This window comes from Diadema antillarum, unplaced genomic scaffold (assembly GCF_040938485.1).
Source record: "Diadema antillarum isolate AM-2024a unplaced genomic scaffold, OU_Dant_1.0 scf00000094, whole genome shotgun sequence".
Lineage (NCBI taxonomy): Eukaryota > Metazoa > Echinodermata > Echinoidea > Diadematoida > Diadematidae > Diadema > Diadema antillarum.
Genome location: NW_027270983.1, coordinates 2404205 through 2424147, shown reverse-complemented (window position 1 = coordinate 2424147; position 19943 = coordinate 2404205). Strand labels below are relative to the sequence as shown.

Below are 19943 nucleotides of genomic sequence, written 5' to 3'. Positions count from 1 at the left end.
TTTGTTTTACTTTGTTGTTGGATGTTTCAGTCATGCCAAACCCGATTTTCATCAAATAAACTTTGAATTCCTCTTAAAATAGTATGCTCTGTACTATTTCATAAGTGTTTTCTTGGTGTCTCACAAAAAGTTAAAAGCCCAATTCTCATCTTCACCAATACTGTCCATCCCTTTAAGGTATCAAGGTAATACGCAGTCTGCATCCAGTGTATACATGCAGTCGGCTTACTGAACAAGGCGATTCGGGTCACAATAATCTATGGCAAAGGTCACGGTCATTCAGAAACGGAGCACTAGTGTAATATTATTTCAGACGTGTGTACAAGTGATGTGTGAGAGACTTCGAGTTCGACAGCTCCACAGCAAAGAAGAGAAGTGAAGAAAAGATTGAGAAGAGGAGAGAAGAGAGGAGAAGGAAATTGAGGGAAGAGAATATAGAGAAGAGAAATAGGGAGAAGTGACGAGAAGAAAGAGAGAAGAGAAGTAATAAGACTGGGAGAAGAAAATGAACAAAAGTGAGAAGAAGGGAAGAGAAGATGGGAAGAGAAATAGAAGAGCAGAGAACAAAAGTGAAGAAAAGAGAAGAAACGAATAGATCGAGGAAGAATAGCAAAGAAGAGAAGTGAAGATTAAGAAGAGGAGAGATCTTAAAACGATCGAAGAGAAGTGAGAAAAGAGAAGAAAAAAGAAGAGAAGGCTTGGATAATTTTTTGATGTCACTTTAGCAACAACAACAAAAAATGCATGGAGAGTTTTTAATCTTTATGCGTTAAATTTTCATTTTGGGAATATGTTTTAAAAATGCACAATGACAAGTACACCTAATTTAGTAACCCACTCAAACAAACGCACACAAGCATATTTTGACCAGTTATTTTTTCTACGACTCGATCTTCTCTTCACTTCTCTTTATTTCTATTTTTTCACTTCTCTTCTTCTCTAATCTTTTCTTCCTCCCCTCTTTTCTTCTTTGATATCCAGTTTCTCTTTTCTTCTCTTCTTTTCAAATCTCTTGTCTCTTCTCTTCTCTTCTTCTTCACTAAATTCTTTTCAATTTGCTAGAAAACGATAAAGCATCAAAATTCCTCCCCAATTGATAGTTGATGAGTACAATGAGATAACAGAAGAAGAGAAGCACAGAGAAGTGATGAGAAGAAAGAGAGAAGAGAAAAGACGCAGGCACGAGACAAAAACGCACTTTTCCTTACATCATGAATACCTATCCCTTCCCCTTTAAATTCCAAGCCATTAGTACCAGATTTCTGTTCTTCCTCCTGCCCTCTTTAATTCCCATTAAAACAAACAAAAAACACGCACTCACATTCGCACTCACTTTTTTTTTGTTTTTCAACGATTTTTATTCTGTTCCATTCAAAGTAATAGAAAAAAATAACAATTTTCATTTGCTACAATTGAAATGACGAAAATATACATTTGTGATCATAATAGCAAATTTGCTATTGCTGTACATAATGACATAACAAAAATTACATTTTCATGAACAATTATCAATTTACATACAGTCACTTCCCCTATGCTCTCAAAAAAATTGCTTAAATTTAACAGTGATGATTCAATTCTTCTAGCATTAATCTTAATAACCATCCAAATGAATTATGCAGTAATAAATAATGGAACCATATTATTTATCAACCAATACCCGCCCACCTACTAACTCATATCCTCACGCACACGTAACTACTAACTCATATACTCACGCACACGGACGCACACACACACACACACACACACACACACACATATATATATATATATATATATATATATATATATATATATATATACATGAGAAGTAAAACCGAAAAGCGCACAGATATAAATATAATTATAAAATATTGATGTATATTTATATATGATACTAATTGAAAGTACAATAACGGATGTCATCTTATAATTTTTCTCTTTTTTTGGGGGGGGGGGGGGAGGGGGAGTAGTTGTGAAGATGTAGTGGTAGACCCCTGGGGGTGTTTCATCAACGTTTGTCAGCGCTAACAACTGGAATCGCAGTCAGTGACCAGAGCATCTCAGCCAATCAAAACCAAGGATATTGCTGAAATTGACAGCGCTGACAAACGTTGATGAACACCCCCCCCCCCCCCGGACTCAAATGAATGAATTGACGCAGGAATGTGATGTTCACGGGATTTATTGGTTTTATCAGGAACTCAAGAAACACTGCAGAAAATAGAAAAACAATTGCCATTATTACAGATGTACAAGATTATACTCAACATCTTATATAACATTACTATTAATGTTACATTACATATAACATTTCCTATTAAACCGAGTAATATAGACAAACCTAAAGGACTGTTTCTCAATAAATTATTTGTTCATCACTTTTTTGCTAACACAATCCATGTGTCTTTATTACAAATATGACATACAACCTGATTGTAGTGGTGTGTTTTGCGTTCTTCAACTAGCAGGTGCCTTGCTGGTAGCATTTTGTTTGTGCATTGAACGCCTACAATAGTGAATAATGTGGTTACGCTTTGTTTGTAAATGTTTTAATTATCTGTGCCGTTTATTTGGGACAAGACACGTCTCTGGCATGGAAATGAGAGAGCTCTTATGGCTTCCCAATTTGGCAATCATCCTGTATAATCCACTATATGAAAGTGCCTGATTTGTTCCTTTATAAGGTAATCTCTTTCAAATAATACAACTACCTATAAAATGATTTACATTCAAACATGCATTCACAGCATAAAACTTTATGAGTTTGCGTGGCTGTATACGCACCACAAGGTGACACTTACTGATCGCTTCCTTTGATATAGCAACATGGTTGACATGGATTGAAATTATAAAAAACAATTACATGATGCAAACACTGAGGAAAGGATAATTTTCAACGAAAATACACTCCAGCCACGAATCCAGCAACGAACTGACTGCATAGTGTTGTGATATTATTATTTTTTTTTTGCTTGTTTGTTTTTCTGTTTGATTGTTTGGCTGCATGGTACACTGCAAATATCATGAGTATGTTTATTTTCATTATTGAGAGACCTGTACATTCAGGTAAAGGTTACACCTCATTTGTGTTTTTGTAATATTCGTATTCGTATAGGAAACTTGCTTCTATTTTTTTCTGTACGAGCGTGGTCTTGTCAGTGTAATGATGTAAAGCTGCAAAGATGGGAACGTGGATTTGAAAGAAAACTACATTGACAATATAGAAACCACATTCTCTGTAGTTCAGCGTGTAAAACGGATCAGTCTAATGTTGGTGTCGTAGATACCAATGTCAAAAGGCTGCAAATACCCCGACGATATTTATTCAAACTCGAATGTGAGGTCGACTCCTTTCATTTTTTCTTCGTACCACTTGTCAAACATTTCGTTTTGGGCCACGGTGAAGCGCTCTTTCCACTGACCGGAAACGCCTGTACACAGAAAAAACAACAACAACAAACAACACCAATACATGAAAACGAGCATTTTTGTCATATGATTTATTTCCAAAAACGCATTTACTAAAGCGCAAATTGATTAGTAATATCTGTTGTATTCTATTCTAAGTAAAAGTACTGTACATAACTTCTCAGGCCGGACGCTGTGTGTTAGTTTTCTTCTCTCTCTTTATGGTTCAACATATATACATAAATTAAGCAGAATTAAAACCCCTCCAAAATTGTAGGATCAACTTCTTTTCTAACGTGGCCCTTCTATGATTTCATCATCCTCACTCTGATAGAAAATGATAGGTTACGATCACCTATCGATAATTAAAACAGGTGTGTATAATACATTTATACTAAAACATATATATGAGTCCAATAAACTCATTCTTTATTGGCAAAAAAATGCATTACTACCTTATTTCTTGATTCTTTGTTTTATACATATATATACATACATAAATAAATATATATATATATATATATATATATATATATATATATATATATATTCATTCTAATGGATGGAATATGTTTGTGAGAAAGTGTGTGTGTGTGTGTGGGGGGGGGGGGGTACACTGCATAATACCTGTTATGTGAGCAAAGTACACACTATATCATGATGTGACAGATTGGAGTAGCCTACAACTGTCAGAATCGGCCCAATAAAGAGAATATGCAACAGCTGTTGATACCTTTATTCATGAAGGGGATTGCGTTCACCACATCATGGAAATCCTTATCGACTCCTTTCTCGTCCGTCTTACGTGTTGCGTACGTCTTACTCATTCCCTTGAACGAGCTGTACTCGACCACCTTCTGCACTTCCTCCGCAGTCAGGTCAACGCCGATGTGGGCTGCCACCTGCTGTACGCCCTCCACGGGGTTCTGGTGTCAGGATCAAAACACAGCGAGCAGTCAAAATTATATCATGAGATTTAAGCAATGCCATTTCGAATATTTACTTAGTTCGTTGTTTTTGTTTAAAATCCTCTCCTCCGACCAAGCACACTTTTTTACATATTTCTCTTTTTTTTTCTGGATGCCTAGATTATGAGGGAATCGAATATAAAGAATGCTTAAAGAGGATTCCAAACCAGTAATAAGTTGGGCTGATAAAAAAGGGCAAAATCTTACGAGTACAACAATAATACAACAATATTTGACCAAAATCGGATGAAAATCCGGGAGTTATGAAATTGTGAAGTTTCGTTAATTTCTGCAGAACAGTTCTGGCACATTGATATGAATATGCAAATGAGTGAGCTGATGATGTCATCACCTCACAATATTTTCATCGATGGTGTAAAAAATGACGAAATTCAATGTTTCTGTTATTACAGTGAAAAACATGATGTTATTCCTGGTTGAATAACTTCAGAATAATGATCAGTTAGATATATCAGGATTTGATCCTTGGGCGCAATTACGTTTGAATGAAAAAAAAAATATTTCAAAATTTTATGTGGTTATACAAACTATAATGACAAGCTGTGAGGGGTTAACATCATCACTTCGCTATTTGCATATTCATATTGACTATTCAAGAAGTATTTTTCTGAAAAATGAAACAACTTTAAAATGTCACAATTCCCTATTTTTCATTCGATTCTGATTAAATTTTCATAGATGAGCTTTAAAAAAATTCACTCCTCTTCAGACTAACTTTCAACTGCACTGGATTTCCCCCGTAAGGATGACTTCCAATGGAAAAAAAAAAGAGTGGTAGAATGTTTCGTCAGATGGAATTGGAATGCCACTGAGGCTAGTATGAAATGTCGAGACGCAAGTCGAGGGACTGAACAATATAGCCTATAGTCAAATTAGGTCTGCCTTGAGAACATACACATTCAGCTCCCTGATTTTCCTTGGCAGCTATATTTCCATCATTACCCATCCGGATCGTGCTGCTTTTGTGCGTTGTGTGCAACGCACAGCGTACCCGAGATGGGACCTATTTTTCCCGACGAGTAGATAGACTATAGATTAAAAAAAGAATTGTCGGAATCTGATCAGAAATTGCTGTACACGAATAGATGTTCTCTCAAACACTTCGATTGTCTCGTAAACTCTATCCCTATTTCACTTTATCCCTATATACATAAGGTGGAGTGCCTAAGTATGAATGGGTGCAACTCAGTCACCATGTCGTGTGTTGATCACTCCATTCTGTTGTTAACGGTGTTAACAGCCTTTGTGAAAATCGCTGTTTTTGTATACCGTGTATATACTATAGCTTCAACCACAGACCGTGCGAACCAGGTGATTTCCAGCAGTCCTACAGGTGCTTTAAGGGTGCCATGTACAATGTTCTTCCCCGTCACATGTAATGAGGGCAGTATAGCATCCTAATCATTATATTTGAGCTACTGTTTTGTACCGGAGTTTGATAGAATGAGGTACGTATATCCGACCTCAACTTTGTGACATATTATTTCTCATTATACACATAACATATCATTTCATTTATTCAAGCCTGAAGGTATAATGTGAACGCCTGTTTTCAAGAGAGGAAAAAAAGACCATATCTAAGCTCTTACGCTCTCAAAGTTTGCTTTCGCACTGTTGAGGGCTGATAGACCTTTTGATAGGTAAATATGAATTATATGATTTCTGCACAGTCACTCTCGAGTTCATGGACTTTGGACTTTGCACTACTTATCAATTTACATCTGCAACATCAATGATTACATTTCATCTTATTCTTACGAAGGAAGGGCACCGTTATCAGCACTACATATTTTTAATTACTTGTATAACTAAAGTGTGTGAAACTTTTCCGTCTAGTCTTGTTTTTATTCCGTGTTTTGTACAACTTTCAGCTCAACAAGTCAAAGAATAACAATCTGTTCACGAAACTATAGTAAGAAACACCGCAGATTCCTTAGCTTCAAATCTTCATAGAGCTTCAAAAGAGATGTTATAATTTCCTTACTGGCTTTTTCCCGTTTCTTGTCCTTTTCTCTTTGCATGTTCACATTGTGTCTACACACTAATAGTGACTATACTCAATATTTTAAATTGTGTGATTGTTGTACAGCATATTATAAAAAAGACTGCGTTAAAACTCGTGTAATTGGAGAATCAACCATTATGCAAATGAATGTGCTGAATCTATTTCCCTTGTATCCAACTTGTGTTCGCCAGGTGTATCATTTTTTTAATACATAGGTGCCCACTGGCATGAGAGATTCACTCTCATAGAATAGTACAGAGCAATGGCTGTATACTGTTTCAGCGGATGTATAACTGTCATGTTTGATAATAGAGAATATGCCAGTTCGGAGTTATAGCTCACATGGGCACATTGGTACGAATGAGCTTTCTTCTTTCTCAGTCCATTAGGGGCACTTCACTCCTTATAATGCATAAGCTTCACGTAACAATTCATCGATCTTGTTCAAACAGAGGATGGACTCGCGTATACCACACTAATGACAAGAATGATCTGTCAATTAACACCTTCGGAAAACATCCATGTCATCATTTTGCAGTGAATGTATTAACAATCTCTATTGCCAAATACTACTTTTACTGTCAGGTGGATGTGCCAGCAAGCAGCATTTATAAGTATTACGTGATTTAATTATTACATCACAGATGCTTATCCCAGTGAATTTAAAAACCAAAAGCCTGTTTGTGTTGGTCTTCTGCTCATGCGTAAAAGTGGAACTGCGAACTGACTTATACCATATCGCTTCTACGATTCCCTCCGAAGGCTTTTCAGTCGGCAGTTTGTACTCTTGTTTGTTGGTGGTGAAACCTTGAATTATATAAATGGCATCTGTTTTGAGCACATTGTTTTCGACCTTGTTTTCTTACTGTTTTCACGACTGTCAATCCATTCATCTTTGTTTTTGTTTTTTCATGTGCAGTCTTCTCTTTGTAATGCGTCATGTGATCATTATTTGATGGATGTTTTGGCCATATAAAGTAAAATAAGAAGTAAGTAATAATCAGCGGGTGTCAGATATTACTCTCGATCGACCGATCACACTGATATGGAGTACTTGAACTCGGATATTTCGCTCGCTTACAAAAGTAATCAAATACTTTTCAATCTTATGTCTCCTCGTGTATGTGAACATGTGTATGCGTGTGTGTGTGTTTGTGGTAGACAGGTAATGCTGCACCCACATTGCTCACTTACAAGGATTCTCTTGAGTTTTGATACCAAACACTACTTGTCACGTAGAGTCAATATTTAACAATTTTCTACGGCACGCAACTGCGAGTTGAGGCCACATAGCCGCCATATAAAGGTGTGAGATCTGTAATACGAGCTGCATGAACTCCCATAAATTTCTATTTTATCGACTATACAGAAATGTGCGATTGATGAGACGTGTCCATGCAGTTCCTTCGTAGCTGCCACTTATGCATCATTCGGGGTCCTTCTTATCATTTGCTGTTTCTGATTTAAAGGAGCACATGATTTGGATTAAAAAAAAAACCATCGTGGTATTAGAAGGATTTGTCGTAAACAATTATAGGGGCAGGCGATGAGGACGGAATGAACTTTTGTCATGTTGACTGTAAAATACCGCCTCTTGCCTTTCCTCTTGCCACGCCCATACACCCAGTTCCATACACATAGCCCCGTTGGGCTTTGTGCATGGGCACCAGTAGGTACTGCGTATAAGGTTTTGCTTGGGAAGTTCAGCGGAAGTGCTTTTGCCTTGCTGTCAAACGGATCAGTTCCAATCTCCAGTGAACCTTTCTGAACGATATTGAGTGGTCTTTTATGCCCTCTCGAATTATTTTATGCCCAAAATACTTTTGTTCGTCGAATAGAAAATGGTGACAATAGAGCTCCTGTGTGTGAGAGAGTCATAAGTCAGGCAGGTGAAATGCTCCACTTGAGAATAGAGCGGGGTGTAAATATGAACACACACACACACGCACACACACACACACACACACACACACACACAGACATACACACAAACAGACAAGAAGCACCAGAAAATGGCAGAATGATGTCGTTAATCTTTCCTATTCCGTTCCAGCTAGGCTACTGAAGGGGTCGCTACAGACGATATCACGCTACATTGTGCCATTTCTGGAAGAAGAAAATATTGTTAGGAGTTTCTCCGCTGAAGTCATCTGGTTCTCTTAACGCTTCAGCGTCAGCCATTTCAAGATCATCGTACCTTTTTGAGATTCTCGTAGAAGAGAAAAATCACGTTATCTCTATCCCGGAGTTTCCAGAATGCCAGGTTGTGATCTAACCACGGCCCATATGCTGGCTCTACATGAAAGTCGAAGAAGAAAGACCAGCAAATATTATGTTAATGAATTAAACAAAAACTGAATAAAGTGGTACACAGCAATGTAGAGAGACCATTTCGGGGAAACATTAATGACATTTTGTGACTTATCATTACAGAACTGTGTTCAGTGGCGGATTTAGGCCGGGCGCCCCCCTTATTATCATTATTTTTTTTTTACACAAAAGACATAAAAGGGAAAAGATGGGGATTCACGCCCTTCCCCCTAAATTTTGTAAACGCGTCGCCCCTTAAGGAATTCCTGGATCAGCCCCTCGTGTTGGTTTCATCAACTCATTGATTTTGAGTTATTCTGAACAAGGGTTATTAGGATAATATTCAGCGGATGTTAACCATATCATCCGTGTTATATATGTTTGTGTTTGTGTATTTATGTGTGTGTGTGCTGTGTGTGTGTGTGTGTGTGTGTGTGAAATGAAATTTCTTGCTATTGCGGACAACAAGCAATCTTTTGAGGAAAATGATCTTATTGATATCTGAAAAAGCTTTACACATAACAAAACAGGTTTATGTTTATGTTTATGTTTATGTTTATGTTTATGTTTATGTTTATTCTTCGTTGGTGTCACTTTATTTTAGCATACAGGGGCCAGTTCTCATTAAACTTTATATAAAGTATGATATTGTTGCTAAACAAGATTTCACGTCGCATTAGATCTGTCTACTTTAAATGCAGTAACATGCTCTCAATCCTGTCTGTCGCTTTCAAAATGCGAGCAGTTACAGCTGCAAGATGTGCACCTGTTTCGGTTAGCACAGTTTAATTTCAATTGCCATAACATTCCTTATCATCACTATCATTGTCTGCTTCCATATAAACATAGATTTTTTTGCTGAATGTCATATATGCTCAGTCTCAAGAATAGTCATTGTTTTAAGCTTAACTTCTCCTTGGTGCCTGTTTTAATCGGAAAGTGAATCAATCGTTCACTGAACCAACGATCATTATGAATAAAAAGAGGCAATAAAAGAATCAAGAACTGACGAAGATGCATCAGATACCCACTGTCCTCCATGAAGGATCCAAGAAGGAATTCCCATGAGAAACCAGTTGGTGCAATCTTCCCCTTCACCACCATGTTGTAATTCGAATTGAGAACATCCTTCGGGTTACGGGCTACGTAGATAACCTTTGACGCACGAGGGAAAGAACAAAGGTCACATTTGAAACTGTTTTATTTTTTCTTCTGAATTTCATTCGTTGAATATTCGTTGAATATTATGTCATGAAAGTAAGCATTGTGTATAGAAAATTTTGCACGTGTCGATTGTGTTCCATCAGTGCAGAGTGCTTAGATATCAGTAGAACAACTCATTTCTTCTACAGCGACCGACGACTCTGGAAATGATTGTTATTAAACAAACGCTGAAGACCAGTCGTATAATCTCATGTTTCATGGACAAAAAAGCAGTTGTCATACTGACAATAAATGTCGACATACAACTGGTTGTAGTATGTTTTATGCACATGTAATTGGAAACAACACGAGTACAGACCTTTGCTTTTTCCTCGAGTTTCGTAGGCAGCATCTGGATCGGAAGGTGTGACAGAATGACGCGGGGAGATTTCGCCTTGGCAACCACATCCAAAAACGGCGCCATGTTCGGAGGATTCTGGAGCTCTTCTGCCCGTGTCCAGGGAAGCTTTTCGGCCACGTTTATCATCTCGACGGTGCTCTAAGACAGCGTTCGGTCTATTTTCTCCGGTACTCCCCGGGCCAGGATAAGTCCAACGATTTCATTCATCCAGTGAGTTCCTATAACAGAGGAAGATACTCATGGTCACGATGGTTGATTGTTTGGATGTGACATTTGCATACCAAGTACGGTGGTTACGAACAACTTTGTCAACATTTCATGTATTAAATGTAAGGTGTAAGGTGGCCTGTTCTACATCCAAGCACTGATATCAGCCGAGAGTGAGTAAGTATACAAGTGCCGTATGTCCCCCCCCCCCCAAAAAAAAAAAAAAAAAATACAACGGGACCCTCCGGTGAATCAATCTAAATACAAATTCAGGGTATGAAACTATAACTCATTGCCAACATCTTATGAGAGAAAACTCCATTCAATTTGCTTTAGCTGTCAAAGAGAAATGAAGAGTTTTGTATAGAGAGGATGTCGGGAATCTCCTCCCTCCAAGTTCTGTCTATATTGTATTCACACACAGGATCATCGAAGTGCTAAACTTGGAAGAATCAGACTCATGACATGCTTTACAATAATCCACATTTCTCTGTGACCGCTTAACGAAATCGAAAGGGGTTTTCTGCAAAATAGAGCTAAAATGTTATATTTTAAATCCCTGAAGTAGCATTTACACAGTTTAATCGTATTGGGTGTTATCGATGCGAAAATTTGATTGTACTTTGTTTGTTTGTTTGGGTTTTTTTTTTTGGGGGGGGGGGAGGACATACTTTATACAAATGTACAATAATGTGCTCAGCATGTGCGTGGTTTCACGTATATGCTTGACATGTTCGAAAATGATTTTTTTTCCTGATCAAATAACATCATGATATGATATAGCTATTATAGCAAATCATTTGTCTCGGCCTATACCGTAATAACGTATATTTTGTTGCTCATCTTTGTACTGTTCTTTCTTTGCTTTCATATAAAACATTCAAGCAGTAATGGGCCTATAGTCAAGGTGTACATACAGCATATATGTAGTATATATATATATATATATATATATATATTACATGTACGTGTACATCAACAGAATCACACACAAATTGTTTGACAAGACAGGCGTGATAACATAGAATTCTTGGTGCCAGTACGTACCTGTCTTAGGGTAGGTGCAAATCCACACGTCATCCGGACGAACTTCAAAAGTTGGTAACGCGTCTACGCTAGAGTCCAGAATGATGTTGGGTAGTACGATCCCCTTGTACGTGTGGGCTCCAGTGAGGTGAGGTGGTTCATTTTCCGCCATGTTTGCGAAATTACCTTCAACTATGCATCAAGGCAGTGAAATACTACACACATAATCATAGTGCACACAAAATTCGCATTCATTAACAAAGGGGATTTAAACACACCCACGTTAAAAAAGGTATATACAAAGTATGTATTTATGTATCATGACATCCTGACACTACATGGTGTCATGTGTTAGCAAAAGTTGAACGAGGGTCAATTTCATTTTGATTCAAAATCACAAAAAACAATAGGTCTAATTGAGTGGATCTTAGGATATATCATTAACCTGCCAGAAAACCCGCCAGGTAACCTGCAGACTCGATGTACAGTGTACCTACATACTTCGAAGGAGCTCTACTCCTGCATGAACGCAACGAATTTCAAATCGCCACTAAGTGTGGAGGAAAACTGACACCACTTGGTTATCAATTACAATTTTTAATCTATTTCTGCAAATAGATCATATAAAAGATCCCCATGTATAAACGAAAACACGACAGTGACAGATAGGTGTTGGTGAAATTGGATTTTCTACAACACAAAATAAAGTCTGGCAACTCTAGCAAGAAATTTCTCACGAACCCTATTAAAGACCTAATAAAATGGTTTAGGCATTTTTTTCTCAATGATGTAATAATATCAAATGTTAAATTCTAAGTAATTCTATGGTTGTGCGGGTTTTTTTACTGTTCTGAATTTTGTTCTATATTTGTTAACATAATGGATGCAATTTCCTCGGTTTTGGAAAACTTGCTATACTTTCGCCGCATGCGGCGCACTATCACTTCTAAATTGTGATGACGTCTAAGAACGGAGTCGTTCACGACCAGTCTAGCCGTAGCCAGCGAGCTGGCAAGGCTATGCTAGCGCAGCGCAGCGACAGCCGGCCGGCGGCTGCACTGGCTAGCGCTGGCGGGGGAGCGAGCTAGCGAGCGCATAGCAGGTGCTGCGCTGCACTATTGCCATTCGCTAAGCCTTTAGACAAAAGAATATTTAATGAACTGTATCGGATTTAATACTGCCAGTAATACAGATTACAACTGTGGTACGCTTGGATATCCATTATTTTCGGCAAACTCGTGAAATAGGCCCTACCACTGCGTGTCTGTACTAATAGTAATATTACGGCGACTCGCTTGTTTCAGCCCCACCGTGTGGCGTTCATCTCGGTAGGTAAGCACGGCGGTGGGGCTGCCTTCCACAGTGAATACTCGTGAATGCGGCGAAAATGACTTCTTGGTATGGCCCTCGACTAATTTAACGGCCAATTTAACCATAAATACAACCCTACCTAACCCTAAACCCTAGGAGGACCTACCCTTGCTTGCTATAAACGCACGGGTACGGTGCACGCGCACTGCGGTGGGGCCTATTTCACGATAGCCCCACCACCACTGCGTGTCTGTACTAATACTACGGCGACTCGCCTGCTTTATAGGCCTAGACCTACTCGTGAATCCAGCCCCACCGTGGCATTCATCGGTAGATAAGCACGGCGTTTGGGCTTCCTTCCACAGTATGATTTTTAGCATAAAACAAAAACTACTCGACCAAAATTGACGATAATTCTTGGTATCGTTTTTCTTAGAAAATGGCGCATCTAAATTACTGATAACAAATGTTGCAGAAACTGACTACGGGAAACTGGTTAGGCTTTTTTTTTTTTTATGCCTCCGCCACGAAGTGGTGCCGGAGGCATTATGTTTTCGGGTTGTCCGTCCGTCCGTCCGTCTTTCCGTCCGCCCGTCCTTCCGTCCGTCCGTCCTTCCGTCCGTCCGTAATGAATTTTGTGGACAGGGTAACTACCAGGTACCAAAACCTTTTGAGGTATCCTAATGAAACTTGGCATGTATGTGTATTAGGGGGTGAAGTTGTGCCTATCAACTTTTGGGTGCACATGCTCAAGGTCAAAGGTCAAAAGGTCAAGGTCAAATGCTTAAAATTTTACTATTTCCCCCATATCTATGCAATGCCTGAAGATATTTTCTTGAAACTTAGTGTATACATGTACTACCCAATTAAGATTCTCTGGTGAAAGTTTGGGGTCATGAGGTCAAAAGGTCAAAGGTCAAAAGGTCAAGCAAAATGTTAAAATTTCACTTTTTTCTCTGTATCTTGGAAATTGTTCAAGGTATCTTCATGGAACATAGTATATATGCATCTACTGACTGGCAGTGGTTATCTAGGGAATTTAGGGTTCATGGGGTCAGGGGTCAAAGGTCAAGGGCAATACTTCAAAATTTTACTATTTTCCTTATATTTATGCAATGCCAGCAGGATTTTTTTTTTAAACTCGATGTGGGTATGCATGTATAAACCAATAGAGATTCTCTGGGATTTTTTTTTTTGCCAAGAACGTCAAAGGTCAAAAGGTCAAAGATCAAGTGAAAGTGCTGAACTTACTCCTTTCTCCATATCTCGGAAGTGGCTCAAGTTATCTTGAAACCTAGTACATGCTGAATTTATGTATGTTCTGCCTGACAGTGATTCTCTTATAAATCAAAGGCCAGATGAAAATGATAACAATTTACTGTTCAATACAGAAATTGCGCTTTTTCTCCTTACCTTGAAAATTACTCAGTGCATAAACTTATGAAATGGTCAATGTCAAATTAAAGTTCTTAAATCCCCAAATACATGCTCTCCTATTCATCCAATTAAACATAGGTCAAGGAAGGTAAACATTCAATACATTTGTGACAAACATGTCATTTTAATATTTTGCCAATTTTGTGAAAATGTAATCACACATTATCCACATGTACTATAGACCTATTAGGAGAATCATGCATTATGGCGGAGGCATACCAGTCGCCATAGCGACATTTCTAGTTTTTTTTTGAGCCACGACCCACCCTGTTGATATCCCCCTAACCGTTAGGCGTAGAGTGTAGCCTCTGTACTACTACCAAAGATTCTGCTATTACTACTCACTAGTCTACTAGACCTAGTGCCGTAGTGGTAATAGCACTACTACTAGTAGTAGTACTAGTAGACTACTACTACTAGTAGACTACTATAACTACTAGTAGACTGTTACTAGATCTACTACTAGACTACTACTGGTAGTTTAACTTGTAAGCGCCGGCCGACGGGCCAGGCCACGGCCGGGACGCTCCCGCTTGCTTGCTGCGGCCGGAGTAGCCGCTCACTTTGTGAGCGAGCTGGGCCTGTTCTTCTAATCTACTTACGTACTAGACAAACAGTTACAACTTACAATGTCAATCATGTAGAATACAGGTTGTATATCCTTTCTAACGTTAAACTATATGGGGGCATACCAGACATACCACTCTGTATTTCCCAGGCGATCGTTTCCGTGAGGTCTATTCTCGGGCTTGGTGCCATGTTCATACGCTCTTGCACTGGCAGCGGGGGAGATGCAGCTGGTTCATATCGGTAAGGTGCAGCCCCACGATAACGTTCTGGTTCATCGGCTGCCTCTCCCTCCCCATCTTCCCCTTCAACTTCATGTGCCTCCTCTTCTTCTCCGCTATCGTCAGAGCTGCAGTCTTCATCATCATCATCAATGTCGAAGTTTACCCATATAGGGGAAGACATTATGCTCGAGGTACCAGGTATCCGTGCAAGCTAACTTAGTGATAATGTACGTGGTATAATGCGTACATGTCGACAGTCAGTGGGTCGACCGGGAGCGCACATCCCGCGGGGCCCGGGCCTGGCCGGGCTAGCGCTAGCTATCGTGTACGCGCGTGTACCAAGCTAGTAATCTGAGTGCTTGTGCTGAGCGGCGTCTGCTAACTGAGCACAACTCCGTGCTTATACGTCATCAATCGGTTCAGGGGTGTTGGTCACGTGACTATCTTTTTCGCAAAAGCTGCAACGGGGTCCTCCAAAAATGTGATATTTGGGGGAGTTTCTAGAAGCGATAAAAACCGGAACGACACTGACAACATATTTACATTGATAATCATGACATATATTTTACATTTCTTTTGCATATCAAAACATTTTGCAAGCATTTTATTAGGTCTTTAAGGGCCTACCGGAAAGTTTTGACATCCGTTCTCTCTGTATTGCTTATGCATAGCATTGCCAGTATATGAGGATCTCAAATTTATTTTGTTTCTTAATGTTATGACCAAAAAATTAATCTTTGGCATTTTTTTACTAAGTAGGAAAACAATTAAATATCATGCTGAAAATTGTCCTTATCTTGAAAGTTTATACTCCTTTATGAGAATTCGGGAATTTAAACATTGATCTACACTACCACCAATGATTTCAGCCAATTGGTCCACCTCTGACCCATTTCAAAGCTATTTAACCCTTTCTGCGCCAGCATGTGGGCGTGCAATCCTATGGAACTTTCTATACCATCCGGTGTCCAGCGCACACAAAATGTTAAAGTGAATTATATTGACATACGAGCTGCCAACCGTGACATCCGCCCCTACATCGAGTGAAATTACCCATTTCTGATATATTTTCAACCATTAATAGTTTTGAAGAACTATTAATGGTTGAAAATATATCAGAAATGGGTAATTTCACTCGTCTCTCATACATTACTGTTGGCAGGACTTCACAAAAGCATTATTGCAAGGTTGAACAGAGCGTCTTATTGTTTCCTGAAAATAACAGAGTAGGCAGGAAACCTGCAACTATAAATATGGGAACAGTTGGGATGTACGCATTAGGCTGGTGGCGGTACACAGTCTTGGATACTGGGTTCTGCTTCCCGTAGATGAACCGCCTACCTGTTTGAACTGATTGCAGATCAGAATACGCTGCTGTTGTAAAACTATATCAGTTGAACGTGGTTTGCTTTCCCACGACAAAAAGGCCTGTCCTTGGATTTCTCGTCACTTCGGCAGCTCGATGTTAGACCTTGCGGTCGAAGTTCCAAAGACGAAGTGCAGTGAACACTTACGATCACTAGGATTCTACACAGAAACCACGAACGCAGACTTGCAGTGTTTATACCTGCAGATGAAAATAGGTCCGTGTGCTCCAAAGGTCAGAAGTCCTGCTGAAAGTCATGGGGGCCCCCAGTGCTAATACAGAGAACTATTCCATGTTCGGAACATTATGTTGCAATCTTTTTCTCAAATAAAAATCCCATCCCATATTATATCCTTCACTCCTACAGCTGAGTTAAAGGCCGTGTCACACCATAACGCGGGCTTGTGGCGAGGAGGTAGTTTCCAGCACGTAGAAGATTTTCAGCGGGCGAACAAGAATGTTTGCAATTTTCATTCATGCCTTGTCATACCGTACGGGGGAACTTCTGCGGCTTGACTTGCGGGGAAACAAATTTACTCCAAGGAGCTCTCCGCAGTTGGTCCGCACCTGACAGTATCTAGCGCGCAGTTGCCCGGAGGTGCTCACGCAAGTCCGATTTAACCGCAGCCAAGTTTTGAGCATGACCAAAACTTTTTTCGGGTGAGTCGCGGGAATGCCCGTAGAGGTCCACGCAGAACGCCAGTAGGAGACCCTTAGCGGCAGTACTTCCCAGGCAATTCCCACGCAGGTACTTCGCAGTCCCGTATGCAGCCAAGATAATGAAATTCTGTGAGATTTCAGCCATTCCATTCGAGGAATTCCTTCACTAGGTTGTCAGCCCCCACGCGACTGGTACAAAGGTCACACAGTATACTCGCAAGTATAACGCGTCCAGCAAGTAAGACACATGCGCTGACTCGCTCAAATCCTTTTCCGCCCTCAGGAATGTCCGGTATGCTAGAAAATCCCTACACGTAACAAGCCCGAGTAGCTTGCCCGGAAAGGTGTGACAGGGCCTAAACACGGTTGCGGGTAAAAAAATATGCGTGCGCACCTCCGGGCGACTACTTTTGAGATACATGCTAGGTACTGTCATGTGCGGATATCTACGGGGACCTCCGGGTAGTCAAAATTGTTCTTTGCAAGTCGCACGCAAGGCTGGTGTGACACGGCCTTAACTTGTTCATGACTCCCTATATAGCTGCATTCCCAATGTGCGTTAGCCTGCATCTTGACATTTGCACAATCCTGAATAATAGGCTATTCGACTTTTAAACATATAGGATACATCAAATGCCAGACCAGGGTTGATTTTAAACTATTTTAAGGTAGGATGCAGTAAAATAGCAACCCGATGCAAAATCAATTTCGACTTTCTTGGAGAGGTTATGTAAGCTTTATTCCATCATCATCATCAACATCACCATCTGTCGGGAAAAAAAATCCCTTTCATAATAATTTATGATTCCTCTAAAGGTCTTGTTAGTGACATCACAATTGTGTGTTGTTGTTTATTTGTCGTATTTTAAAGGACAATGAAATAAACTTCAGCGAATACCATATTCTTAGATCGAGGTAGAGATCAAATAAATTCATGTCGACCTTTACCAAACCACACGGTTAGAATTTACGCCACTGAGTTTTTTTTTTCACCAGGTATGATCTTTACTGATTGCTGAAACATGTATGATATGTATATCATGTTTACGAAGACGTACAAATTGAAACTCTCAGAATTCTCAGCCTGATTCTATGTGCAATCAAGCCTGTTAATAGCTGCCACCTCATTTGAATCACTAAATTATTTAAATCTGAAATTTTGGTGTCCCGATTAAAAAAAGAAGATAATGGTCGAAATGAGAGCAAACGTAACAATCCATTTTGAATCTAAGTTGCATGATCGGCCATCAAAGAAATTTGGAACCCGACATCAATTTTTCGTGGCCCTGGGCCATCGCTAATATAAAACCTTGCGTATACATACACATATACGCTGTATATGTACATAATATATTCAAAATAATAAAACTAATTAGCTTTGCTTATTTAGCACATAACACGCAGTGTGCTCAAGAAAAAGCAAGATTATACAAGAATATGCAATTGCAATTACAATGAAATTAACATGTTCTGTAGCATATATGGGCGAGTGCCCTCATACGGTATATATATTCACATTATTACATTGGCTTGAAGTTGTGACACAAAAGTTGCATCACCATCAAATGATAGTGATTCACAGATAATGTAGAATTTGAAAAAGTTGAAATAATTATGTACAGTAGTTATGTGATAAACATTTAGAGTACCGATATTATTAAATCCGTAATAATGAACGATGATTATTTGCAAAGTTTTTGTTCATGAGAACTAATGAATGAGAAAATAAATGAAATTTTGCTCGCGGTGATTATTCCTGTATATTTTCGATATCACAGTCTAATTTTACATAACATTACGAAATGATCGCTTCTAGTTTGACATAAGAAACTAAACGATTTAAATGTATACAGTTAATTGTAACGGCAGCCGCCTCTCACTATACATTCATGGGCCTCTGCCACTTTCCATTCCAGATTTGAACATTGCGCTCTTGTAGAGCCTCTTTCAAATTCAAAGGTAAATCACATTAGATGTCTGAAGCCGTTTCTTAATTATAAGTCTTTGTTTTAAGTTCACACTGTACTTGCATCTTTATCATAAATATTACATGTGATGTAATTGTGTTAGTGAGTCCTTTGAATACCAAACGCGATGCAGGGTATTTCTTGGCGCCGTGAACGCCTACGAGAGTGAATAATGTGGTTGCAGTTTATGAGTTTCTTAATTATCAGTGCCTTTATTTTGGACACGACATTATCGTTGCTCTCTGGTATGAAAATAACAGGGCACTCATGGCTTGCCAATATGGCAATTTCCTAAAGATCGACTAAATACATGAGTTGTTCCTAAGGTGAAACCTTTAGAATAATATAACTTCATACATTCAAAATACAGTTCCAGTAGAGTGAAACCTTGTTAGCTTGAGTACTTAGCTGTGTGCACTTCATTTTCAAGATAAGAATTGCTTGCGTGTATTAACGCGGTTTACATTGATTAAAATGATTAAAGAAATATCATGGATATAGTGGGGGGGGGGGGTGGGTTATGAAGATGTAGTGATAGTCCCCAGGACTCAAATGAAGGAATGGACGCAGGATAGTGGTGTTCACAGGATTTATTGGTTTTATTAGGAAATCAAGAAACACTGCAGAGAAAAGAAAAAAACCAATAACCATGGGGATTCAAGATTATCATTCCATATAAGATTATACTCAACATCTCATGCAACATTGCTAAATTTCTTAACTCAATAATAAAAACAAACTTAAAGGGGATGGCTAGTATCTGATCAGTGGGAATGCTGGTGGATGATTGTTCCATTCCTTGTGGGATTCATTTAAGAGTACATTATAGATCTATTGTTGCGTGAAAATTATTTGCTTCAGGATGGTCTCATATTCAAGTAATGTGCAGTTTAATGTTTCCAGGTTAGCGTGCCTGG

General features: G+C 39.1%; 1 protein-coding gene across 1 annotated transcript; it reads right to left on the bottom strand.

Moving 5' to 3' along the window:
* Positions 1-2307: 2307 nt before the first annotated feature.
* On the bottom strand, positions 2308-18457 carry LOC139718440 (sulfotransferase 1A2-like). Its single transcript, XM_071629912.1, has 7 exons — positions 16375-18457; positions 11490-11686; positions 10220-10366; positions 9621-9852; positions 8585-8682; positions 4127-4319; positions 2308-3416 (listed from the first exon to the last, which is right to left on the bottom strand). Exons 2-7 carry the CDS (start codon positions 11664-11666, stop codon positions 3307-3309), a joined length of 957 nt encoding a protein of 318 aa, XP_071486013.1. The 5' UTR covers positions 11667-11686; positions 16375-18457; the 3' UTR covers positions 2308-3306.
* Positions 18458-19943: the final 1486 nt, after the last annotated feature.

Bases quoted from the DNA above. Each gene is read 5' to 3' on its own strand.
- LOC139718440 (XM_071629912.1), bottom strand. From the start codon at position 11,666: ATGGCGGAAAATGAACCACCTCACCTCACTGGAGCCCACACGTACAAG. The intron at 10,367-11,489 runs GTTATCACGCCT...GTGGCCGAAAAG, and splicing joins ACTGGCACCAAGAATTCTAT to CTTCCCTGGACACGGGCAGA. The intron at 9,853-10,219 runs GTCTGTACTCGT...CGTGCGTCAAAG, and splicing joins AACTCGAGGAAAAAGCAAAG to GTTATCTACGTAGCCCGTAA.